This window comes from Callospermophilus lateralis, chromosome 13 (genome assembly GCF_048772815.1).
Source record: "Callospermophilus lateralis isolate mCalLat2 chromosome 13, mCalLat2.hap1, whole genome shotgun sequence".
Taxonomy (NCBI): domain Eukaryota; kingdom Metazoa; phylum Chordata; class Mammalia; order Rodentia; family Sciuridae; genus Callospermophilus; species Callospermophilus lateralis.
The window spans coordinates 30,532,821-30,559,188 of record NC_135317.1 but is presented as its reverse complement, the minus strand read 5'-3'; the positions used below and the strand labels follow the sequence as shown (position 1 = coordinate 30,559,188).

Here is a 26,368-nt window from a genome sequence, read left to right as displayed (position 1 = left end):
TTTCTCTCTAGCTTCCATATATGAAAGAAAACATACAACTTTTGACCTTCTGAGTTTGGCTTATTTTGCTTACCATAATGTTCTCAAGTTGCATCCATCTTCCTGCAGTGACATAATTTCATTTTTCTTTATGATTGAATAAAACTTTATTTTGTATGTGTGTATATATGTATATATATACATATATATACACACACATTTTCTTTAGCCTAGGTGATGGACACCTAGGCTGGTTCCATAGTTTGTCTGTTGTGAATTATGCTGCTATAAATATGGGTATGCATATGTCACTGTAGTATGATAATTTTAACTCTTAAAGATAAATACCAAGGAGTGGTATAGCTGGGTCATAGGTGGTTCCATTCCTAGTCTTTTAAGGAATCTCTATCCTGATTTCCATAGTGGTTGTATTAATTTACAGTCCCACCAACAGTATAAAATTGTTCATTCCTTTTACTCCATATTCTCTCCAGCATTTATTATTTGTTTGTATTCTTGATGACTGTCATTCTGACTGGAGTGAGAGAAAATCTTGGGATAGTTTTGATTTGCATTTCCCTAATTGCTAATGATGGTAAACATTTTTTCATGGATTTGTTGGCCATTTGTGTTTCTTCTTTTAAGAGGTGTGTGTTTAGTTCATTTGCTCATTTGTTAATTGAGTTGTTGTTTTTTTTTTGTTTTCTGAGTTCTTTATATATGCTAGATATTAATCCTTAGTCAGAAGAGTAGCTAGCAAAGATTTTCTCCCATTCTGTGGGTTTTCTTTTCACAGTCTTAACTGTTTCCTTTGCTGTGTAAAGCTTTTAAATTGATGCCATCCCATTTATTAATTCTTGGCATTATTTCCTGAGCTTTAGGGGTCCAATTGAGAAAGTCATTGACTGTGCCTAACTATTGGACTGTTGACCCTATGTTTTCTTCTAGGAGTTGCATGGTTTCTGGTCTAATTCCTAGGTCTGTGATCCATTTTGAGTTGGTTTTTGTGCAGGATGAGAGAGAAAGTTCTAGTCTCATTCTTCTACATATGAATAACCAGTTTTCCCAGCACCGTTTGTTTAAAAGGTCGTCTTTTCTTTATTGTATGTTCTTGGTACCTTGCCAAGATCAGATGACCGTATCTGTATGTGTTTGTCTCTGTGTCTTCTAATCTGTACCACTGGTCTATGTATCAGTTTTTATGCCAGCACCATGCAATTTTTGTTACTATAGCTCTGTAGTAAAATTTGAAGCCAGCTATTGTGATGCTTCCAGCATTGCCTTTTTGGCTTAGAATTCCTTTGGCTATTCTGGGTTTTTCATTCTTCCAAATAAATTTTAGGGCTGTTTTTTCTAGTTGTGTGAAGAATGGCATTGGTATTTTGATGGAGATTGCATCAGATTTGTATATTGCTTTTGGTAGTATGGACATTTGAAAAACATTAATTCTGCCTATCCATGAACATGGGAGATTTTTCCATGTTCTGTATCTTCTATTTTTTTTCTTTGATGTTCTTTAGTTTACATTGTAAAAGTCTTTCACCTCCTCGGTTAGATTTATTTCCTTTCCACACTTAAACCAAGAATTCTCATGACCCATTCCAGATTCTTGCAGATCTAGTGCTTTTTCCACAGTTATTTTTACATACCTCGCAGGCATCACAAACTTCCTAAAAGGTATTCAGATGCACACTTGTTGGAGGGAACAGATTATCAGTACCAAAATCTGTATGTACTTATCCTCAAAGTTTTTTCATATATGTTATCTTTGCCTTCTTCAAGTAGATTTTCAGTCTTTTGCATTGCACAGTGACAGTAATTAACTGCTATTAATTTGTTGAAAAGCTGCTTAATTTCCTTCAAACACTATTTTGGAACAAAGTACAGTGGCCAGTGGGGTAAGATTTTTGTGAATTTGGTTTTATCAAATGAAGAATGTAATCTTTAAATGCTAATGTAGTCTTTAAATGCTGATTCATTTTCTTATATTATCTGCTTTTAAACTCCTCTAGTCAGAAAAGAAGGTCTTCTATAGATACACTATCTCCTTAGTTAATCAGAAGTGCTAACCACAGAATTGGAAACCTTGAAGTGCAAGCCACTGTTCTCACCTGCAGAAGACGGATACAGGTGAATGGCTGATGTGTTAGCACAGGTTCCACAGGCCATCTGGCAGGACAATACTTCCTGGAAGACCATACCTTCCCAGGAAATATTTAATTTTGGAAACCAATGTCAAATTTACTTACAGATAACTCTGCCATTACAATAGCCTACAGGCCACCAAAACTTATTTCATACCTCTCAAAAACCTGCAGGTATCTTTGATAATTTGCTCTACCCAGCTCTGTGTTGAAGAACTCACTAAGCCTTGGCTGAATTATTGAAAATGACCTGGAAAATCTTACCTCTTATTTTTTTTAAAAAACCCTAGAAAACATGGATAATACATGAAGATTAATTAAATTTTTCAAATGAAGTTTAACAAACTGTAACCTGTAACTGTAACTTTATTTTATAAGGGTTCTTTCTGTGAGATACATGTTTAAATGTGTTGAAGTATCAGTATTATATCCAAATGAAAGCCAAGGACAAATGAAGTTTAAAAATAAAATCAGGTAAATATATGAACTTATTTTGTCATTTGTTTGGAAATAATTGTTATAAATTGAAAATGATAGGCGCCAACTACACCTGCATTTCCACTGAGAGAAATACAGTATGAGAAGGTGATAATTAGAGCATGGCTATGGGATCACAGACCCTAACAAAATGCTCTAGTATTTGTCTATACTGACATCACCTGTATTGCGTGATTTCTCCCTGCAGAGTTCTCCTTTGTAGGATGTTTTTCTGCTTAATTATGGTACACCTGGTGATTTGTGTTGCCCATTGTGAAGAGGGAAGAAAAGATTAGTTATATGATAAATAAAAAGCAGATTCTTCACTTGATAAAAACCAAAACATATTTTGGTACCCCCAAAGCACATTCTTTTTCTCTTTTTCTGACTATCCAACAGGCTGAAAGTTTTTAATGGGTTGCAAGGTTAATAAATAAGGATGCTGTTATAATTCCCATGCTTTATTTACCCAACATCATCAGTAGGTTCAATACCAAGTCAGAGCAGTCCCTTTCCATATACACATATAGTTGATCTTATGGGAATATTTTTATGTTGCTTTCAAGTAAATGTCAAGGGGAAAATAGCAATTTTCTATTTATGTTGAAATGTTTATGTCATTTAGATTTACAAAATAGCCCTAGTATTTTCAGTTATTATGGTACAGATTTGATCTGCTTTACAGTATCTCTATCACTTCACTGTAATGCTGGAATCTAGAAATGTGTTTTTCAAACTGCACAAGAATGCATCTCCACATGTATCAAAAAACTCCACATGTGAAAGCCAGGGAGTTCAAATAATGGTGAGCTGTGTATTTTCTAGGAATATCTTTTCATGAAGAGTAGAAAGTAATGTGATTTCAGAAGTTCTGTTGCTTCCTGAATCAGTATGCCTCTGGTGAACACTTACCTTCTTAAGTTTACTTGTTACTTCCCTTCCTGCATAAGTAGCATTACTAATTCCTCAAAATTCTCTTTAAAAAAGAAATACTTTTAATCATACTTCATAATTGCTTTGAGAACCATTTTTTCTATTATAATTTTATTAAATACTAATTATAAAAAACAGTTTTCCTGGGTTGGGTTTGTGGCTCAATGGTAGAACGTTTACCTAGCAAGTGTGAGGCACTGGGTTCAATTCTCCACACTGCATATAAATAAATAAATAATAAAGGTCCATCAACAACTAAAAAAAAAAAATTAAAAAAAAAAATTTGCCTTATGTAAGTTTACACTCTATAAACTATGGATTTCTGACACACTAACTGAATTAGTTCAGGCAATACACTGAAACTAGAAACCTTAAGTGGAAACAACTTAATTTTTTAAACCCAAATTATCTCTCACCATCTCATAATTTTTATCTCTTCTAACATACAAAGGACACTGAACTGACATAGAAGCAGGAGAACAATGAACTACATGTTTCCTCCAAACTTACCATGAAATTCTTTTTTAAAAAATGCATACATACACAAAGGTCAACAATGTCATTCAGCATTGGAAACAGAGATTTTAGTTTTTCATTTACATATTTTAATACCATAGTTTTTAGCTAAACAAGATCAAATCAAAGAGAAACTACATAGCAAATTTAAAATAATAATATAACCAATAAGGCAAATTCATCTACAGAGTATTTATAATTTTCTTGCTAGAGAAAAATGCCTTCTTTTAAAATATCTAGTGTATTTTAGAAATTGTCCTTATAAGTAGACATACTGGGTCAGTGCATAAACCCCCAAGAATCAGAACTGAACCAGGTTACTTTTTCTGACCATAATACAACATAGAAATGGAAAACAAATCTGCAAATTATAAGTCATAGTAAATAAATTAGAATTATAAGTTATTTCAAAATAAAAAAGAATAGCCATATATTAAAACTATGAATGATAAGTAGCCAGATCCTAATTTAAATGGGAAGTAGCCAGAAATTTCCTAATATGGTAGGAAATTTCAAATTATTACATATTTTTTATTGTTTATTGAGAGCAAAGAAATGTGAAGAAAAGGATGTAAGCTAAGAAATTTTATTTTAAAAAGGAAAAATGAATATTCAACCCCAGGAAAAATTGGAAAAGGAAAAAATATTGATGATACAGAAACACAATTATCTAAATGAAGATAAGAATGTTTTTAAAAATGAAAGAATAGACAAAGTTCTGGCTAATTTTTTTAAAAGGATCCCAAAATATTAGAAATTAGAATGAGATTATAACAATGATAGTTGAAAATACTAAAATAATGCATGTTATAAATAAAGTTTAACAAAAGCAATGTGGGGATGGAAGATAAATTTCAAAGAAAAAATGTAAATATGACAATCTGTCTATCAAACAATTACCTCCAAAAAAGTTTCCAAGGATATGTAGTATTTAAGCAAATGCATTCAAATATTCACAGAACAGATAATTTCCATACTATATAATCTGTTTAACAAAAATATAGAAAGTTACCTCTTTTACAAAGTTCATACATCCTAGAACAAAAGTCTGAGAAACAACATTTTTTAAAAAAAAAAGTTAGATCAGTTATGGATTTAGAAAAAAAGTATAGTAATAGCTAGTGGAATGCAATAGTACTTTAAAGGAATATTCAAATAAGCCAAGATACATGCCTGTAATCCCAGTCAATTGGGAGGCTGAGGCAGGAGGATTGCAAGCTCAAGGCCAGTCTCAGCAACTTAATGAGAACCTGCCTCAAAATGAAAAATAAAAAGGGCTGGAGATTATAGCTTAGTAGTAGAGCACCCCTGCATTCAATCCCTAGTACCACTAAATAAATAAATAAACAAAAAAAAAACAAAGAGACTGTCTTAATAATACTTTAGAATATAACATTATATTAAAGGTCAAAAGAAAAAAGTCATCTTGATAAATGCAGGTGCAGTTGTCAATAAAATCAAACACCTAGTACTGAAGAAACACAAAACTCTTATGAAACTAGAAATAGGATATTCTTTGGCAATATGAAAGATATATTTCCTGAATTAAACATCAGCATCATAATTAACTGTAAAACTAGAAGCAGTTCCACTAAATAAATGCAGGATTAAGATAAATTGCTAGAAACATGTTTTCTCTTATTTGGGGGGAATTTCTGATTGATGCAATAAGTTAGCAAAGAAGAGTTTCTGAGAATCACACTTATCAAAAAAGAAAAGATAGAATTGTAGAAGTATTACTAGACAATGTGAATTTTGTCTTAAAAATGCAAAATATGAACCTAAGTCATGATTTGTACAACCAATAGAATCCAGTAAGGATAGAAATGTACTTTACATATTTGTTCCCAGAAAATTTATCAAGGGAAAAGAACTCATTGCAAAAATAAATCTTGTAGGAAAGCTTACAAGAAAATCACAAAAAGAAGAGATGCGGGGCTGGGATTGTGGCTCAGCGGTAGAGCACTAGCCTAGCACGGGCGGGTCCAGAGTTCGATCCTCAGCCTGGGTTCCATCCTCGGCAATACATAAAAATACAGGCATTGTGTTGTGTTCATCTACACCTAAATTTTTTTTTAAAAAAAAGATAACGTTAGAAACAAAAAAAAAAAGAGTTGCATGATGGAATGATACATTGTTTCTAGATTGGAAGATAAGATACTGTAAACATGACCACTCCAAAATTAATTTCTAGGTTTAAAACAAGTTGCATTCAAAATCTCTGTGAAATTTTCTTTGGAACTTAATAAATCCCCCTAAAGATCATTTGTAAATATCAGAGAGGGAAAGAATAATTACAAATGAGGACTTTCTTTATTTGATTAGTAAAATTATGCAATAATAATTCAAAACATAGGCCTTTGTTATAAAAATTAGTCACAGATTAATGAAAGAGAGTAGCCCTAAATTTGAAATGAGTATTTACAAAATAAAAACAAAAAGCAAAAAAACTGTCATTTACAAAATGATACCTCACAAACCTATAAGAAATGGATGGATAATGCTTAAAAGTTTCTTTGATTGGGGGGCGAGGAGAAATAAAATACATCCTTACATTATGCTGAATACCCAAGTATTTTCCAAATATTTTTTAGAAGACCAATCTTTGATCATTTAAAGATAAGACATAAACCAAGAGAAACCAACTTCATAAACTGAATATTTCACAATCTCTGCTTAGAAAAAGATAAAACATAAGAAATAATAAAAAGGAATTACGAGGCAAAACCATGAAAGATTTAGATTGCACAAACATTAAAATCTAGAGATTCAAAAGCATCATTAAATGTTGAAAGAGCTGAAGACAAACTGGTTAAAATGTTTAGAATAAGGTAAAAAGGTTAACATGTAGAACAGAAGAAAGAGTTCTTATGGATTATTAGGAAAAGCATTAATAATTCTAGTGGAATATGGGACTAAGACATTAATTTGCTTGTAGAAGAAGCAATGCAGATGACAATACTCTAAGAATAAAGATATACATATTAAAACAAGTTGCTAGTTTTTACTTATCAAAATGGCAAGTATGAAAAAATATTTTAACAATGATGAGAATATGCTTGCTGAATCATTTCTAGACATAATGGTAAAACTGTAAAGAGCCAACATCTTGAAAAGTGATTGACAATGTAAATATAATAACGATTGTTAACAATATGAAATAGTTTATATCACTGACCCAGGAAACCCACTTATGAGAAGGAAATAAGTTGAAAAAGAAAAATTTATGTACATGGCAAGAAACCAAATTGGACAATAAGAGAATGTTTAATAAGTAATGACACATTCATACAGGGAATAGTAATGGCCCTTAAAATTAATTTTTCAAAGAATAACCTGAGCAGACTGCTACAATTTAACTACTAATCTAACTACTGGATAAAATATTGCAGGATGGGAATTGGAATACCGTAAATAAGACAGCTTAATCTGCCCACACTTGAGATGGTTCATTAACAAGAGTTCTAGAAAAGTTGAACGGCTGAATGGAAACAAAATGCTCCCTCTGCAGCCTTGTGGATGCTCTCCATCCCTCGCTGAGTTTGCTTCATGTAAAATTAACAATCTGATTAATGTCATTGCAACCTGGTACAGAGCTTCCACAGAGCTGTATGATGAGAGCGTCATCTCTGATTATGTCATCTTTGCTACCAAACTGCCTCAAACCACTAGAAGTTTGCTTGACATCTCTTTTAGCCAGCTCTTCTAAGCCAGCTTAGAGCATGTGACCAAATGCACTCTAATTAGGAATAATGGCTTTTTTAAAAAAAATTTATTGTTGGTTGTTCAAAACATTACATAGTTCTTGACATATCATATTTCACACTTTGATTCAAGTGGGTTATGAACTCCCATTTTTTTACCCCGTATACAGATTGCAGAATCACATCGGTTACAAATACCAGTGTATTCCACCTCACCTTGACGAGAACCAAAAATTCTTATCTATGTGTGATAAGGTATGAGCACAGGGAAGCAAAAATTAAATGTTACATGTTTAGAATCCAAGAATGTTATTCTCTTCTGTGTTTTTAAAAGACCAATCTAAGAGAATGATTATGAATAGTCAATAAATAATTTTTAACATTTGGCCTTTTAGGAAAAAGAATGTCAGTGTTTATCTCAGGCTATATATCCAAATATTCTTTTCAGATAAATAAAGACAACATTAATTTGAAAAAGAGCCAAGAGGTAGTTAGGGGTCTTAAATGCCACCCCTGAGTTTCTCTTGTTCTCCCAGAGGTAAGTGTGATGTGTGTGTGTGTGTGTGTGTGTGTGTGTGTGTATGTGTGTGTGCGTGTGTGACCATATCCTCAGCCCATGGACCTCATGCATGACCTCAACCCAATGGAGATGAGGGAATTAGATGGCTGATCTATGCTGATCATCTCCAAGAAACAAGAGATCTTCCAGAGGGTGTGTCTGTTCCCACCCTACAGACAGGGCTGCTCTCTCCTCCTCTTTCTTCTGTGTCTACGCTCAAAGAAAGGTGAGGGGGAGGCAGAAGGCAGCCCCTTATGTAAATCTTAGAGTATAATTATAAAACTAAAAGTTTTTTTCAAGGTTCTGAATATTAGTGCAAATCATAAAGTAGCAAAAAGCTGAAAGTCCATTGATAGGTACAGGCATAAGCTGGTGCCACGTCCTGCATAACCATTAATTCAGGTTCCTGGACCGGGCATGGAGGGGATGGAGAAAAGACAATCAGACACACAAATAGAGGAAAAACTGGATCTCGGTGGTTAACTACTCCTTGGTTGGAAGGTAATGACACACAACAAGCTCAGCACATTTATTATATAGGTATAAACATCCCAAGGATTTATTGTGAGAACGTTTTTTCAAAGTAAGCAGAACCAAGGTCATGAGTATAAGCAGCCTGATTATGATTATCAGCTTGCACCCATAACTTTCTCCCCCCAGCAGCTGGCATCTGAACCTCAAGGTCAAGAACTGAATAGATCCGTGGCTGGCACAGAACCTCCTATTGAACAGGGCATCACCATACCAAATGGGCAGTCTCAAATCGACACCTTCAAACCAAGAGTTCCTAACAAGCTGGTCCTGGGACACTGGTATTCAGTTGTTAGAAAAAGAAAAGCCAAAGGAATGGGTAGTGCTAAGGACATAGAGCAGGACAAGCCCCTGCCCTTAACACTTCGCCTCAGGTAAACTCAGGAGAAAGGTACCACACAGGAAAAGCAAGAGGTCAAATCCAAGGCAACCACGAGAATTGAAGACATCTCCAGAAGCCAGAGGAATGAGGCCATGCAAGGCAGATAGGAACACTTGGGAACTGGAGAGTCCACCATGAGCTCAGAACCTGTATACAGACCTCCTGAAGTGCCAGCCTGGCCGAGGGCAGATAAGGTGAATGGTGGAAGCTGCAGCTTCTCAAAGGCAGGTCATAATCATGACTGGCTGAGTCTGCCTTTAAAGTACAGTAATGCAAATTCCTCCCTTCTAAGATTTCCTGTAGGTCACTGTATTGCTTGAAGGTCATGGACTGTCAGGAGGAAATGGAAATTTATAACAACTAAAGAATTGAATTCTTAAAGAAAAAAATATAGCAACATAAGGTCTCTTCTGTTAATATCTGATTTAGACATAGGATACTTATGCAAATTATACTGTGTGTGTATAGTTAAGTAAAAGTGCAATTATCATTAAAAAAGAGAATAATACTGAAATTTCATTTTATAAAGCAAATGTTGGCAATGAGTTTTTAATCTGTTTCCTGTCTTCAAATGAAAAATATTGAGATGCTTATCAATTCTATATGAAAAAAAGAGGTGCATTTCTGATAAATTAAAATACTTAAGGAAATTATTACCAGAACTGCAATATAAATAGATGTCTTACCTTCTGGCTATAACCTTTGCAAGCTAATATTTATCATGCACATCACACAAAATAACCACAAACCTAATTTTGCTAGTGCCAACATTGATATGCTACTAATAATTCGTGATTATAAATGTTTATGTCATTTTTGTAATTAAGGGGTTAGAATGATGTTAGTAGATGGAGTTTGTACTCTCCCAAAGGAACAAAATTTCAGAGAGCCATTACAGGGCAAAATAAACTTATGCCTCTCTGAAATATTTGTATGCTGGTAAATTCAAGGGAAGTTTGCCCTTAAATTTTTTAAAAAACATAATCCAAGGAAATGTTAACAGAGCAATCAGAACCTGCTGAATGCATTCATCAGTAATTTTTATTTACTGACCATCCATCCACCTTGCATGGCAATATCTTAAGTGAAACACCTTTAAAGAATATTCATTGCTCCACTTTAGATTATCCTGGTGAAGGGAAAATAGTTAATAATAAACACTACTGCAGATTCTACAAGACAAGAATTAATCAGAAATTCTAAAAATCCAGGCATTTTGACTTTGTTATCTTTATAACTATACATGCCCACATGCATATTTATAATTTTACATAAATGTGACCTTACCATACATTTCAGAGGTTATTTTAATGTAGTTTTTTTTCCTTCTTCTGTTCATTTTCCTGTTCTCCCTCTCAACCCACATTAGCCTCCCTTCAAGGGACTGCTTATTATTAAACTATGTATTCTTTCCTATTTTCCATAGATGTATATTCATGCACTTATATATCCAACATTAAAGTTTTACTATTATTTTATGTAATTGGGTTAATGATATAAACCCTTCAGCAGCTTGATTTTCTCACTCAGCTCCTTGTCAGGAAATTCTTCACATCAACTAGTTCAGCTATAATTCATTCTTAATAACTGCATAATATTCCATTTGGGGATTATAAACATTATATAAAATTTTCTCCATTGTTAGATATTCACTTTGTCTCACATTATTTTGTCACTCTGAAAAATGTTGCACTAAATATCTTTGAAAATGTTCTTGTCTACTAGGATTTTAATTTTATAGGAAAAATCCTCAGTGGTAGGATTATTGAGTTGAGAGGTATTTTTGATTTTGATAGCTTGCTTTCCTAAAAGGTTCTAACAGTCAACATTTCTTTTAACAATTAAATACACTTGTCCCGAATAGTAAGAATACACTTGTCCTGACATCCTGTCCTGAATTGTTATCCATCTTTTTAATCTTGGCTGATGTGTCTAGAGTAAAAAGATATCTTATTTTTATTTTAATTTCATTGTATGATTGTGCTTTCCCATGCTTACTTGATTTTTAAATTTGCTCATCTTGAACTTCCTATTGTATCTTTTGATCATTTTTCAGTCTCTACATTTGTAGTTGTTTACGTTCTTTGTATATTAAAAACACCAACCCTTTTATCTGTCATCTGTGCTATAAATAGTGTTTTCCTAGTTTATCACGTGTCCTCTGACTTCATTGCATAAAAGGTTTCTCTGCCCTGCCACCTTTTGTGTGTGTGTGGGGGGGGAGGGTCCTGAGGATTGAACCCAGGGCGTCAAGCATGCTAGTCAAGTGCTTTATCATTGAGCAACACCCCAAGCCCCCCATCTGTTTTTAATAGGCAAACATGTAAACTTTCTTATGACTTCTAAATTTGAATGAAGACATTTACTCCCCTAGATTGTTCATAATGGATTCTCTTGGATTTCCCTCCAAGAATTTTATTGATTTTCTAATTTCTATTTGTCTTTAAAGCCTAAGGAATTAATTTTTCTATACGTGACAGTTTGTTGATCTAGTTAACAAAAGTATATTCAGTGTGTACTACTTACTTAGCACCGTGCCCCTGAGCTAAAATGGAAGCGACACTCTTCGAATCTCAAAGCACCTAAAGCATGTGGCCCACCCATGAGAAAGCAGGAGGACACCAAAACCTGAGTCATCACCCCCTCCATCCAGAAACTTCTGTTCCAACTGTTTTTACAAAATCATAGATAAAAATTGTAGATGGTAAGAAGTGTGGGGTTAGGTTTTAAATGAGGTTTCCAGGCTGACATAACAAACTACTATAGACTTAGTAGTTTAAACCACATAAATGTATTTTCTCATGGTTCTGGGGACTCAAAGTCCAAGTGTCAGCAGGGTCCATTCCCTTAGAGTCTCCCCCCTTGCTTGGTAGATGGCCACGTTCTCCCTGCATCCTCGCTTGGTCCTCCTTCTGTACAAAGTGTCTAGATCTGAATTTATTCTCTTTATAAAGATACCAGTCCTATTGGGTTAGCTCTGACTGACCTCATCTTAACTTGATTTCCTGTTTAAAAAACCCTATCTCCAAAGATGCTCACATTCCAAGATGCACAATTTAAGGGGGCACAATTTATTCCATAATGAGTTTCAAATGTTTTGTACAATCAGCAAGCACCATTAACTATCAGTGAGAGGGAGATCATTGAAGGCTTCGTGGAAGGGAGAGCAAAGGCCAGAGATGGGCACTGAAGGACACTTGATGGATCAGTGAGGTGGTGAAAAGCTCTTCTATGAGAAGATGAGAACAAGCAAAGTTATAGCTACAAAATGTGTCGGGATTCTCATGAGATTATTAGACTAAAGAGAAGAGATAGTTCATTTTGGGGAGAAATAAGAGATAAAATCAGAACTGCTGAGATTGTACATAACCTGGATTTAGGAGAAGTCTAGTTTAAAAAAAAAAGAGCCATCATACTTTTTTAAAAAAATGAAATTTTATAATTGAAATAATATTTAAGATAGAAAAAAATCTGATTTATGATTGTGAAATAAAGCATGGAGAACAGATTAAGACTTAAACAATGATCATATGGGTGAGTGGGTCCAGAGTGGTGGCAGTAGCAACTAAACAGAATGGGAGATGAATATTAGACATTTCAAAGAATGTGTCAAAACATGGGCAGAAGTTATTCATTGTAGGAAGGCAAGAAGGCTAAGGCAAAGGGACAAAGTATTTTTAACCAAGACAACAAACAATGGTGCCATTGAAATTGTAGGGAACAGAATTTTGGAGAAAAAGAGGACCACTGGTTCATTTGAGTCTGCAGTTCAAGATAGAAGTATTTATTGGGGAATAAGATATTAGGGCAGGGGCTCTTATAGGGGGAAAGGTCAAATCTGAGGTGTGCATTAGTAATTCATCAGCACCGAGTAGTTGGTACAAACTGCAGGAATTCAGGATGAACTTTTATTAAGCCCTTATTATATATTAAACATTTCCTTAAGTGCTAGGAATACAAAAACAAATAAGGCATCTGCCTTCAGAAACCTCGTCATCCTCTGTTGGGAAGGCAAGAGGTGGTCGATAATGCTCAGTGATGAGGAAGTCAGAGATAATAAGGACAGATAAAGGGTCTTCGGATTTGTCAATGAAGTGTACCTTTGACCTTCAAGAAGGCATTTTTCAATAGAGTCTTTGTAACTGAAATCAGATTGAATAGGGATCATTTGATGAGCAAATGGAGACAAGATCAAGAATTCCTGTATTACTAGAAATGTCTTTTCTGGTTTTCACTCTTGTGGCATTTAATAAGATTCTTTGCCGTCTTCAATTTCATTTGTGTTACAATAGTAAGGTGCTGATACTTTAATCCAGATTTGAAATAGTATTAAAGCCAAGTTAAAATTTAGTCACAGACCACTTTGAAATTCCTCTAAAAATAGTAAGAATATACAGTAACTAGATACTGTATTTTCATGTTTCTTGCCATTCAGATTCAAATGAGATAAGTGGATATGATCAAGACACTTTAAAAAATGAAAAAAAATGCAAGAGCAAATAGAAGCTGTTTAAGGATCAACACTGGGATAATGAAAAGAAAGAAAAATATAAAATACTACTATTTGGGGTGTTAGCAAGAATGAAAGCTTTACCATCTTTTGCCTAGGACAGTCTATGACAGGATCTAGATATACAGATATTTTTTCTCCCTCCAACTCCTTGTCCTGTTCCTATGGAGAAGGAAAAGAGAATGAGAGATAAATCCCAAGTATTGATTAGAAAAGTATCTAGGCTATTATTAATCCCTGTTAACATAATTCCCTTAATAACTAACTCATTTTCTTTTGTTTTATTCAAAAAAGGGCAGTAAACTATGGTTATTGTGATTGTCTCTGGTTAGCTTTGGTCCATGCAGTTCACCTTTAAAAAGTCCTCCTAATGACTTGATCTTCTTTAATTGTCCGGTAATTTCCCACACATTTTGAAATAAGTGAAGTGGATAGTATTAGACTACAAGTGCTGTTGTGACAAATACGCTCACCTAGCAGGCTGGGTATGAGACTAGAAAGTTAGACATCGGAGTCTTCCATGCTAATTGGAGCTGATTGACCCTCCCATAGTTGTTTATATATACTAAGTATTACCTATTCATTGACTTGAATAGATTTAACTTGATTGGATTAGTATGTTTGGGGATGATTCAGTTTCTCTCTGTATTTCTTCATCTGTGGGTTGGAAACTATTGCTGTCCCTTTATTATTTGCAATAATGATCTATTGCCCTTAAAGTCTTGCTAAGAAATATATGCTCAGATATATGTTGAATGCACCATTCTCCAACAGTGCCCAGACCCACCTTCCCCCTGATCCTGATGTAGTTGTCAAGCAGCCATTCTCTACAACTGCAGTTGGTAGATGGGGTGCTTAAGAGTCTTGAAAACTAGAAATATTCAGTGAGAGGCCCTATTAGTTCTGTAAATATAAAACCATTTGTCATGAATATAAGCAACCAAGCATGTAGATCATCAGAAGTTCTGTTGCTCTAGCTTTAAGAAGTTGGCCATACTGGTAGAGAGAGCAGGAAAAAATGACCAAATGTGTTCCTTCTTGGTCAGTATTTTTAAATTGAATCCAAAAATTCTAAGGGTTTGTCTTTCTAAATTTTCATGAAAGATAGATTAGGCATCCAAAAACATGTCAACCCTACAAATGAGTAGTCTGCTCATTTGGGCCATAAGCAGATGGTGCTTTAATATGAAGATCACCCAGGGCTTAAATGGTTGGGCCACCTCACCCGTGTCATAGAAGGGGGCAGGAAGGAATAGCAGATGTTGTATGAATATAATGACCCTTTTAAGAATGTTTTATGGGACTGAATAGTCACTGGTAGAGCACTTGCCTGGTATGTGCAAGATCCTGTGTTCAATCCCCATCAGCACCAAAAATATAAAAATGAATAATTTTTCTGCTGACTTTGTCCTCCTCCTCCATCCTATGAATTAGTGTACCCTACTCCACATTACTTTTCTTCCTCTTCTTTTCTTTCCCTTAGCTCTCAAGACAATTGGAAGATAGTATGAGGCAAGGAATATAGTAAGGGTTAGTGTGGGAACACATTTCCTCTTCCTCCTAGTTTTCACCTCAGTTATCTCATATAAGTTCTTATTTACCCCAAAAGGAAAACATTTCATGATAAAAGTCTTTGTACTTAAATATTTGTTCATGATCTCCTTTCTTATAGGTATCTCTAAAGGAGAAGAACCAAAAATTTTGAGACCCCCAAGACGACCCCGGAAACCCAAAACATTAAATAACCCCGAAGATTCCACATACTATTATCTACTACATGTAAGTGGCTCGCTCTTATCCACGGGAGCCAGAGTATGTTCTGAAGGCCAGTGTTCTGCATCTGGCACACTGCCACAGAGGAAGGCCTGGCAAACCAGAGACACCTCTGGGTTGCCTCTTCATTGACTTTTCCCCCAGCTGAGTATCTGGGCACTTTCCTGTCCTCTCACCCCTCTTCCTCATGGTCCAGACCTCTCCTGTGGTCCTATACCCACTGTGTTCTCCCAGCAACTCTCTTTGCTGGTCATGAATCTGAGCTTATATGCAAATATCAACCCAGAAAGGGAAAGCCATCATGACTGGAGCTGTCTACAGAGGGCGTGCATTAAGGAATGCAAATGGGTGGGTTATGGTGAAAGAGAAGGGGACATTCGTTGAACACCTTAAATTACAGGCCTAAAGATTTGCTTGTTCACATTCACTGTAATATCTAATCCTAGAAGCAGCCTTTAATGTCATATCCACATCTCATGGTTCAGGATCCCAAGACACAGGTAAGCATGTGTGGGCCACTAATTTTACGAAGTCTTCTGACTCCACTCCCAGTTTGCTCTAGATGGGAACTCACTAACATCACCCCTGCTAGGTGGCCCTTGCTCTCATGTTCCTGTTCTCCATAAATCCCACTGTTGTCCACTTGGTTTTCTAAACCAAGATCCTGGAAGTCATCCCGAATCTTGCTTCTCCCTTTCATACCTGATCCATTGCTCTAAACTGACGTCTATGGACCAAAGCTCTCTGCAATTCATCTTCCTTCTGTAACCTCACAGCATCTACCCTAATTCAGATCACCATCATTTCTCACCTGGAGTATTTCCAGCTCCCCTAACTGCTTCTAATCTCACCCCCGACTCCACCCCACGCTCAGGCTACATCAGAAACTTTTTCTAAACCATAATTTTGATTTTGTTCCTCCTTTGATAGGCCCTTTAATGACTCAGCAGCTCCATTAGTATACAGTCCAGATTCCTTCCAAGACCTTCTTTGTTGGACCTGGGACTGCTCTTCAGCTTCATATCCTGGTCCTTCCATGTCCACTGGTCATATTTAACTACTTGAAACTCTGCCAGGGAGTGGCGTCCTCTCACGGTCCCAGGTCCCTTTCCCTCCGTGGGCCCTCCATTTGCAATACTGATTTACTCACTCCTGATTGCCACAGAGAGGAGCAACTCTTCTCCATGCCACAGAGAACCCAGAAAAATGTGCTAGAACCCAGAGAATTTGTTGAGAACAGATTTTCCACCTCCCAAGATACAATGAAGCTCACACATGACTCCACCTTAGTCAGAGTCTTCTAGTCCTTCCCCTATACTCTGGTGATATCTCTTCAGTTTCTTCAGAAGGCTTCTCACCCTCTTGTTGTTGCCCAGAATTTGATCATGTGAGCTCTTCTCCTTTTATTTCCCTGGCTAAGAGAGCTTAGATATCTCTCCTGAGCTAGAGAGAGATTAGGTCTCTCTCTAGCTCCGAAATTAATATCAAACTGCCTAATTTTTTTTTACATTTTCTGTATTAAGATGCACACAGACATGTCTATACACAGGTGTACACATTCACCCAGCTTTGTTGGGATGTAAGTTTTGCATGCCATATAAAACGTACAAGTAAATGGCTTTTAGTACAACCATCACCACAACCAATTTTACCGGATTTTTACCACCCCTGAAAGGAACCCTACCCATTAGCAGTCACTCCCTACCCACAATCCCTAGGCCTTCACAAATCCACTTTCTGCCTGTATAGTGCCTCTTCAGTACGTTCCATACAATTAGAATCACATAGTACGTGGTCTTTTATGAGTGACCAAGTAATTTTATAAATTTATAAATCTACTCACTGGACTCTTCCCTCTTTCCTATCTTCCATTAATGCCATAATATTGCAGACTATTATGACACAGTGTTATATATTAGAACTTTTTAATTCTATTCCCTTTAGAAGTCAATCCAAGAAGAGAAACGAAGACCAAGGAAAGACAGGTAATGATTACTTCTAGATTTCAACAAGTCTTCTTGTTCAAACAGAGATATAAATCCACTGTTCAAATTATGGTCAAAGATCCTGTGTATTATGTGGATACATTTGGCAGTACTGTGCTTCCAACATATTTTTAAATGTGTTGTTTATGTATAATTTACAAGATATTTCCCACTGAAAATACATTGAGTCAGCACTGTAAGAAGCATTTTCTAAGGACTTGAACATGTTTTTTTTTTTTTAAAAAAAGGGTACCATCCCCAATATAGAATTTGCTTTTCTCAGTTCATTGAATAGTTTTAATTGGGCAATTTGAACATACTCATATTCACAGAATTTCTTTCCCTAAATTCCTTTTGCTTTTTCTCCTTCAACACATGCTAAATCTCATGTTTTATTTTTATTTTCATGGGTTTGTTAGGATAGCAAGATTTGTGTTACCTACAGATGTGGCACACTTAACTTCAGGTGATTTTCATTTTCCTACATTTCAGTCAACCAGTACTCTACTATTTTAACATTATGCCACTGCTTTTTAAAAAAAATATATTCATTTATGGGTGGACACAATACTTTTATTTATTATTTATTTTTATGTGGTGCTGAGGATCGAACCCAGTGCAGCCCATATGCTAGGCAAACTCTCTACCACTGAGCTACAACCCTAGCCCTATACCACTATCTTAATCAATGCCAACCACTTTCTGAACAGTGCTAATAACAAAAGAGGGTTCTTCTTTTATGCATGAATGAACAGAGTTTTCTATTTATGAATCGATGGCATCCTGAAAGTCCATTTATAAATTGGTATCTGGAATTTTAAAAACATCTACCCAGAAACCGTGTCAGACCTGGTGGATTTCCATACCTACTGGTTTACATCCTGTGATGTCCATCAGACCACAGGTGCTGAGCACCACAGGAGCAAGATTCTGGCCTGAGTAGATCCAAGAATTAAAATGGTTGAGACACACCCCTGTATGTATAATGTGTTCAGGAATTAGAATCTGGCACAGAAGTAAATTCCCTAAAGACAAACAGGTAGAAGGAGGCCAGAGGGTTCCTTGTGAAGGAGGGAAATTAAGATCATAAAACCTTGTGTGTATCAATGTACTGATGGACTGATATATTTTAAAAATGCTTTGTGCTTGTGCATAAAGACCAGCTTTCCTGATAGCAGCCCTGGGGTCAGTTGTGAACACCGATGCATGAGAGCAGCGTTATCACTGGCTGTTCTAGTAACTACTAGTTTTATGCCAGGTTAAAACTAAGAGACTCAGGAAAAGCTGCTCCAGCAGTTAGTGCTTTATTCCAGGTAAGAGATGACAAGTCTGTTTTTCTTTCTAATTTATGATTTATACGGTTTTTGCACATTTCAAGACTCGTTTATATTGACCTGTATGTGTTACTCTTAAATTACAGTAAATGCTTAAAAAAAAGGAAAACAAATATTCTGTAAGTTTAAGTAAATAGAGAATTACACTGATGTCATGATATGTTATGTGTTCATTTACAGTCAGGGAAAATTATTAGATTTGGAAGATTTCTATTATAAGGAATTTTTGCCCAGTCATTCTGGACCAAAGTACCATAACCCTAACTTAAGAGAATCAAGACAACAGCAGGAACTCCAGAGTCAATGCTTTAAGGCTAATGAAAGGTAATAAACTGCATTTTAAAATACAGCATGTTCAACTTTATACTCACAATTCTGTTTTTAAGCAATTTCACTTTACTTATGGGCTAATGACAAAGTGGTTTTACTTAATGTTGCTTCTCACAAGGGATACAATGTTTAAAGATAAAAATCATAAATGTTGCAGTAGCATAATCAAACATCTTCATTTTCTTATCAAAATCACAATTTAGACCTACTTATATACCTGTTTTTTGGTGTAATTATTAATAACATCTCTTTTTAAAAGTTTGTCAGTTTGGATGATAAGCTGCAACATACCCTATCTAAAATCTATGTTAAACTCTAAATGGTAATTTAATCCCTTCTTGGTTTCTTAATTGTGGTTTATAATTTCTCAGAATATCAAATCAGAATATCAAATCAGAAATATTTTGGAGTAAGATTCATAGAAAAATATGTATTTGGGACTTGAGTTTTTCTCCTACCAACAACTTCATAATATTAAGTAACTTCTTTTGCAGCTTATTTGCAACTTTAGGGATTATGTTTTGGTTTTTGGTTTTGTTTTTTCTTGTCTTCACAAATTCTTTCTTAAGCTTTAAGATTGAGGGTAATAAGACAAAAACATGAAATATGAGAAATGGGAGCAATGACAGGTCATGAGGAGCTATTTATCCAAAAGTCCTGAGCCAGCATCCTATCAGCCTAGAACACTCGGCACCCCTCACTCGTCTCATTACAGTGTGACATGATGGTTAAGAGCCAAGGTTTTAGAGTTAGAATGTCTTAGATTTGGATCCTGATAAAGCCATTTGGTGGTTGAATGATCGTGCTCATATTACCCATCTCTTTAAGCCTCAGTGTCCACATCTGCAAAAGGATTTGCTGATAACTGCCTCACTACATTGTTGCAGAGATTAAATGAAATGATGAATCACTTAACACAATATGCAGCATAAGAGAGGTGTTCCATTCTTGGTGGCTATTATTCTCTTTATCTGCTTTCCAGAATCTACCTGAACTTTCATTTTTATCCCTTGTCTCCAAAAAGATTTTATTCTTCCATTTTGAAATCAAGAACTGTAACATGTTGGAGCTTATAGATGTGCTAGTCTAACCACAGAGTTCAAGTGCCAAAAAGATTAAATAACTCATTCCAGGTCACATACGTAGTGAGTGAAATAAAGTCCAAGATTTTTACACTGTGCTCCAGTGTTTTTCACCGACTACCTTCTTCACATTTTAACAGCCAACTCTGCCCCCTCTCCAGAATATTCTTTCTCCTCCCCCAATGACAGAAACACATCTGCTATTATGTCCCTGAAATGTTGCCTGTTATCGAATTATGTTTATGGATATGTATTTAGTAATCACTATAATAAGAATGCCAGCAGCTAACATTGGTTGAATGCTTAATTTGTTCTAGCTTTATGCTGTTATTTCATTTAATCCTCACAGCAAGCTGAGGAAACAGTAAGTATTATTGCCCCATTTTATAGATAAAGAGGCTAAATCTGCAAACTTAGAGACTGCAAATAGTCACCTATATAGTAAGTGATGGAGCCTGAAATTTTGAATGCAGGACTCTCCAGTTTTAGATTCAATGGCTTTAACTGCTATTCAATATTGCCACTTTATTCAAAGCACTGTGTTGGGCATTTAGGAAGGGGTGGATATAGGGGTGCATAAGGAATGGTCCTTACATCCAAGGCACTTGGTGGTTGAGGAAAGTATACTGATATCACAAAGTGGGAAGTAGGGATAGGGTGTGTTCATAGAGCAATTGCCTAGCATATGTAAGGCCCTGGTTTCAATCCCAGCACTAAAAAAATAAAAAATAAAAATAAGCAAAGCTGAACAAGAAGGGAACTCCAAGAAAGGAATTTTTGAAACTAAAGATTATAGACACAACTCAGCCAAATGCAGTGAGTGAACCTTGATAAGATTCTAGTTTTAAAATGGGGGGAAAAAACAAAACATTTTTTAAAGTGGCTCTGAAAGACATTTGGGGGCAAGTGGACTTGAGATCTGCCTTCAAGGTACTCCCCTCACATCTTTTGCATATATACCTAGTAGGGAGATTGGGGGATAATTTGATAACTACCTTTTTTTATTTTTTGACGACCCTCCAGACTACTTTTCACAAAGCTGTACTAATTGACATTCCCACCAACAGTGTGCTGGAGTTTCCTTTTTTCTATATCTTTGCCAACAATTGCTATCATTTTTTTCTTTTTTGATACAGGGTCTCATTAAATTGCTCAGGCTGGTCTTGCACATGCAGTCCTCCTGCTTTAGTTTCCCAAGCTTCTGGGATTATAGGCATGTGTCATAAAAACTCAGCTTAACACTTTGTATCTTTTTGATAACAGCCATCTTTATAAGTGTGAGGGCATATCTCATTGAGGTTTGATGAATAATGATGTTGAGCTTCTTCTCTTTTTTTTTCACATACCTATTGGCCATTTGTATGTCTTCTTTTGAGAAATGTCTATTCAAGCCCTTTATCCATTTTTTTAATGGGTTATTTATTTCCTTGCTGTGGAGTTGTTTGAGTTCCACATATATTTTGAATGTTAACCCCTTGTTATATGTATGGTTCACAAATATTAACTCCCATTCCATGGGTTATACCTTCACTATATTAATTGTTTCCTTTGCTCCACAGAATTTTTTAAATTAGATATGATCCTATTTATCTAGTTTTGCTCCTGTGGCCTGTGCTCTGGGTGTCAGATCCAAAGTATCACTGCCCAGAGCATGTCATGGAGCTTTTCCCCTATGTTTTCTTCTAGTAGTTTACAGTTTCAGGTCTTAATGTTTAAATGTTTAATTCAATTTTCTAAATGGTATGAGATAATAGTTTAGTATCATTCTTGTGCCTGTGACTATACAGTTTTCCCAATACTGTTTATTAAAGAAACTCCTTTTCCTAGTGTTTTCTTGGCATCTTTTTTCAAAAACCAAATGACTATAAATGTATGGGTTTATTTCTGAGCCCTCTATTCTGTTACGTTGTTCTGTGTGTCTTTTCATGCCATTATCTGTTTGTATTGGCATAGCTTGTAGTAGGTCTTGAAATTCGGTGGTATGATGCCTCCAGCTTTGTTCTTATTGCTCATGATTGTTTTGACAGTACAGGATCTTTTGTGGTTCCATGCAAATCATTCGGAATTGTTTTTCCTATTCTGTTAAAAAAAAAATTGGAACTTAGACTAGGAATTGCTTTGATTTGTAGCTCATGTGGAGTGTTATAGACATTTTCAACATTATTAATCCTTGTAATCCATGAAAATGGGATATATATTCCCATTTACTTGCACCTTCTTCAATTTCCTTCGTGTCTTATACTTTTCAGTGCACAAATATTTTGCCTCCTTGGTTAAATTCAAGAGTTTTATTTTTTGCAGCTATTATAATTAAAATTGTTGTCTTGATTTCTCTTTCAATAAATGTTCATGAATTCTAAATAAAAGTTGATAGCAGGTAATTAGTGGTGACCATTTCTTATGTCCTCCCAAAATAGAATCCAGTGGGGTTTCTGTTGAGCAGCATTGAAGAATGTGGCTTATTAAGGATATATGCAGATTTTAATTATGAAAAAGAGGTATGGAGAAAATGGAAGGACTTAAAAGTAAGATGGAACAAGAGTATATCAGTTGAGGCTAAGAGAATTATGAAAGAAGTATGGCCAGAAAAGAGGTCGAGGGATACAGTGAAAGAAGCATATCTGGGCCCTATAAATCTGTGCTGGATCCTCATTCAAAACTCCTTACTAGCCCTGTCATGTAGAATCTGTTTTCTCATCTGCAGATTGAGGATAGGAAGGATCTAAGACCTTGCATTTCCATTCTTAGAATTAGAGATAATGTGTGTAATATATCTGGCAAATGATGACTACTCAATATTTTTTAATTCTCGTATAGGAGAATTCAAGTCAGTAACTCAAAGGAGAATACTCCGTGACACCTATTATAAGTCTATGATACCCATTATAAAACAAAAGACCTCTCCTGTCAAGTATCCACTGAGCTCAAAATGCCCTGAAAGATCTTGCCAAAAGTTTGTTCTTCTTATAATTCCTTATTCAGAAAATGCATGACATGTTCCACCAGCAGGCAATGTTCTAGCCATCTCCTTGTGTCATTCTTTTCATTCATTTGTATGTACCTGCCATGACCCTGCCTCATTCTACCTCAATTATATTTAGCTGGCAAACCCTAATGCCAGGTTCATGCTGGGTAAACCCACTTTCTGCCAATCTGTACCTGCATCCATGTAGCTTAACATGGTTAAAGATAAGCTAAATCTATTCTCGCTTAAAATGTATGGCTTCAGTCCATTATTCCCCCTCCCCAGTCCACTCGATAAGATTTGCTTCTCTTTCCTCTATCCTCATAATTTTCACACTTGCAGCTGACAATCTTCTTTCCTTTTTTATCTAGAAAGCAGTAGCAGGGGGATAGCTGGGTCAAATGGTGGTTCCATTCCCAATTTTCCAAGAAATCTCCATACTGCTTTCCATATTAGCTGCACCAATTTGCAGTCCCACCAGCAATGTATGAGTGTGCCTTTTTCCCCACATCCTTGCAAACACTTATTATTGTTTCCCTTCATAATAGCTGCCATTCTGACTGGGGTGAGATGAAATCTTGGAGTGGTTTTGATTTGCATTTCTTTAATTGTTAGCCATGATGAACATTTTTTCATATATTTGCTGATTGATTGTATATCATCTTCTGAGAAGTGTCTGTTCAGGTCCTTGGCCCATTTATTGATTGGGTTATTTGTTTTTTGGTGTTTAACTTTTCGAGTTCTTTATAAACCCTATAGATTAGTGCTCTACCTGGTGTGTGAGGGGTAAATATTTGCTCCCAAGATGTAAGCTCTCCATTCACCTCACAGACTTTTTTCTTTTGCTGAGAAGAAACTTTTTAGTTTGAATCCATCCCATTTATTGATTCTTCATTTCAATTCTTGCACCACAGGAGTCTTGTTAAGGAAACTGGGACCTGATCCCACATGATGGAGATTAGGCCCTATTTTTTCTTCTATTCGACGCAGGGTCTCTGGTTTTAGTCCTAGGTCCTTGATCCATTTTGAGTTGAGTTTTGTGCATGGTGAGAGATAGGGGTTTAATCTCATTTTGTTGCATATGGATTTCCAGTTTTCCTAGCACCATTTGTTGAAGAGGCTATCTTTTTTCCAATGCATGTTTTTGGCACCTTTGACTAATATAAGATAATTGTAATTTTGTGGACTTAAAAACAGCATACTACAGGGACCCAGCCACATCAATGTTTATAGAAGCACAATTCACAATAGCTAAACTGTGGAACCAACCTAGACGCCCTTCAATAGATGAATGGATAAAAAAAAAATGTGGCATTTATAAACAATGGAATATTACTCAGCAATAAAAGAGAATAAAATCATGTTATTTGCAGGTAAATGGATGGAGTTAGAGAAGATAATGCTAAGTGAAGTTAGCCAATCCCCCCAAAAAACAAATATCAAATGTTTTTTTTCTGATATAAGGAGGCTGATTCATAATGGGATAGGGAAAGGGAGCATAGGAGGAGTAGACAACTCTAGATAGGGCAGAGGGGTTGGAGGGGAAGGGAGGGAGCATGGGGTTATAAATGATGGTGGAATGTGATGATCATTATTATCCAAAGTACATGCATGAAGACATGAATTAGTGTGAATATACTTTATATACAATCAGAGATATGAAAAAGTGTACTCTACATGTGTAATAAGAATTATAATGCATTCCACTGTCATATATAAATAAATAACTAATTAAAAAAGAAAGAAAGCAGTAGCAGAGTATAGACACAAGCTTCCACCACCACATCTACCAGCCTTCTTGCCACTTAAGCATGTACTTCCCTCAGCTAAAGCCACACCTTCTCATTGTGCACTCCATCCAAGTCCTTCCACCCACTCAAGAATATTGTATGGCAGTTGTCCCCCTCTCTGCTGCATCTTGGATGTGGGTTCTTTTGATAAAATCATTTCTGGCCATTTGTGAGCATAATGCAATCAGAACCCCCAAAAAAACACCCTTAATATTCCTTTAAGGCTACCCATTTTTTCTTCTCTTTATTATAGCAAAAGAGTAATATGCAAAGATATTGCCTCCTCCGTATCTTCTCTTTCCATTCTCTCTTGAGCCTCTTAACTCAGGTTTCTACTGAAACTGCTCCTGTCAAAGTCATCAATGACTTCCATTTTGCCATAAACCGTGACCTATTCCCAGTCCTTATCCCTCCCCATTAGCATCCTTTAACATTGTGATTTCTCAGTTTGTCTTTAAACACTTTCTTTATTGACCTCCAAGACACTACTTCTCTTGGTTTGTCTCTTGCCTCACTGGCTGCTTGTCTTTATTCTCCTTTGCTGATAAGTCCTCAACTTGAAATAGTGGAATGTTCCAGATAATGTATGTGTGTGCATGTGTGTGTGTGTGTGTGTGTGTGTGTGTGTGTGTGTATCAACACACACTCTCATGATGTAAATATCATCTATGTACTTGAAATTCCTGAACTGGAGTCTCTGACCTACACCAGGATTCATACATCCAATTGCCTACTCAGTCTCTCCTCTTGAATGTCTAATAAGTATCTCAAACTTAGAATAACCAAAACTAAAATCCTTATCCCCTCCCCAAAATGCTCTCCGCAGCAGTCTTCCCCATCTTACTAAATAACTCCATCCTCCCATTGTTAAAGTCAGAAGTCTTGGGGACATTTTTATTTCTATCTTTCACGTCCCAGACCATCAGCAAACTCTCGGTTCTACCTTGCAAGTATGACAGAATCCAGCCCATGCTCACCTCTTCCTCTATAAGCCTAGTCCAAACCATTGTCAGTTTTACTTGAACTGCTGCAGAGTCTTTTAACATGCCTATCTAATTCCATTCTGGCTGCCAGATTCTTCTATAAGCCATTCCTCTACTCTGAATCCCTTAATCTTTCTCTTTACTCTTAAATTAAATCCAAGTCCTTGTCATGGTCTTGAAGCACTAAGTTATCTGCCATATTTTATCCTCATTCCTGTGCTCTTCTCTTGCTATTCTTCCCTTTGTTTATTCCATTCAAGCCACAGTGACCTCCCTACTGTTCCTTGAACACAATATGTACACTGAAGTCCTGGGACTTTTCCATTGGCTGCTGTATCCTCCTGGAATAACTGCTCTTCTGCAAGACTCAGTCACTCTTTTAACTGCAGGC

General features: G+C 35.9%; 1 protein-coding gene across 1 annotated transcript in view; it reads left to right on the top strand.

The window, feature by feature from the left end:
• Window positions 1-26,368, top strand: part of Myo3a (myosin IIIA) — a 194,772-nt gene that overhangs the window by 167,143 nt on the left and 1,261 nt on the right. Inside the window, exons 30-32 of the mRNA XM_076831740.1 lie at window positions 15,408-15,514; window positions 17,453-17,493; window positions 19,008-19,151. Coding sequence (XP_076687855.1) covers window positions 15,408-15,514; window positions 17,453-17,493; window positions 19,008-19,151 — 292 coding nt within the window. The remainder of the gene's footprint in view (window positions 1-15,407; window positions 15,515-17,452; window positions 17,494-19,007; window positions 19,152-26,368) is intronic.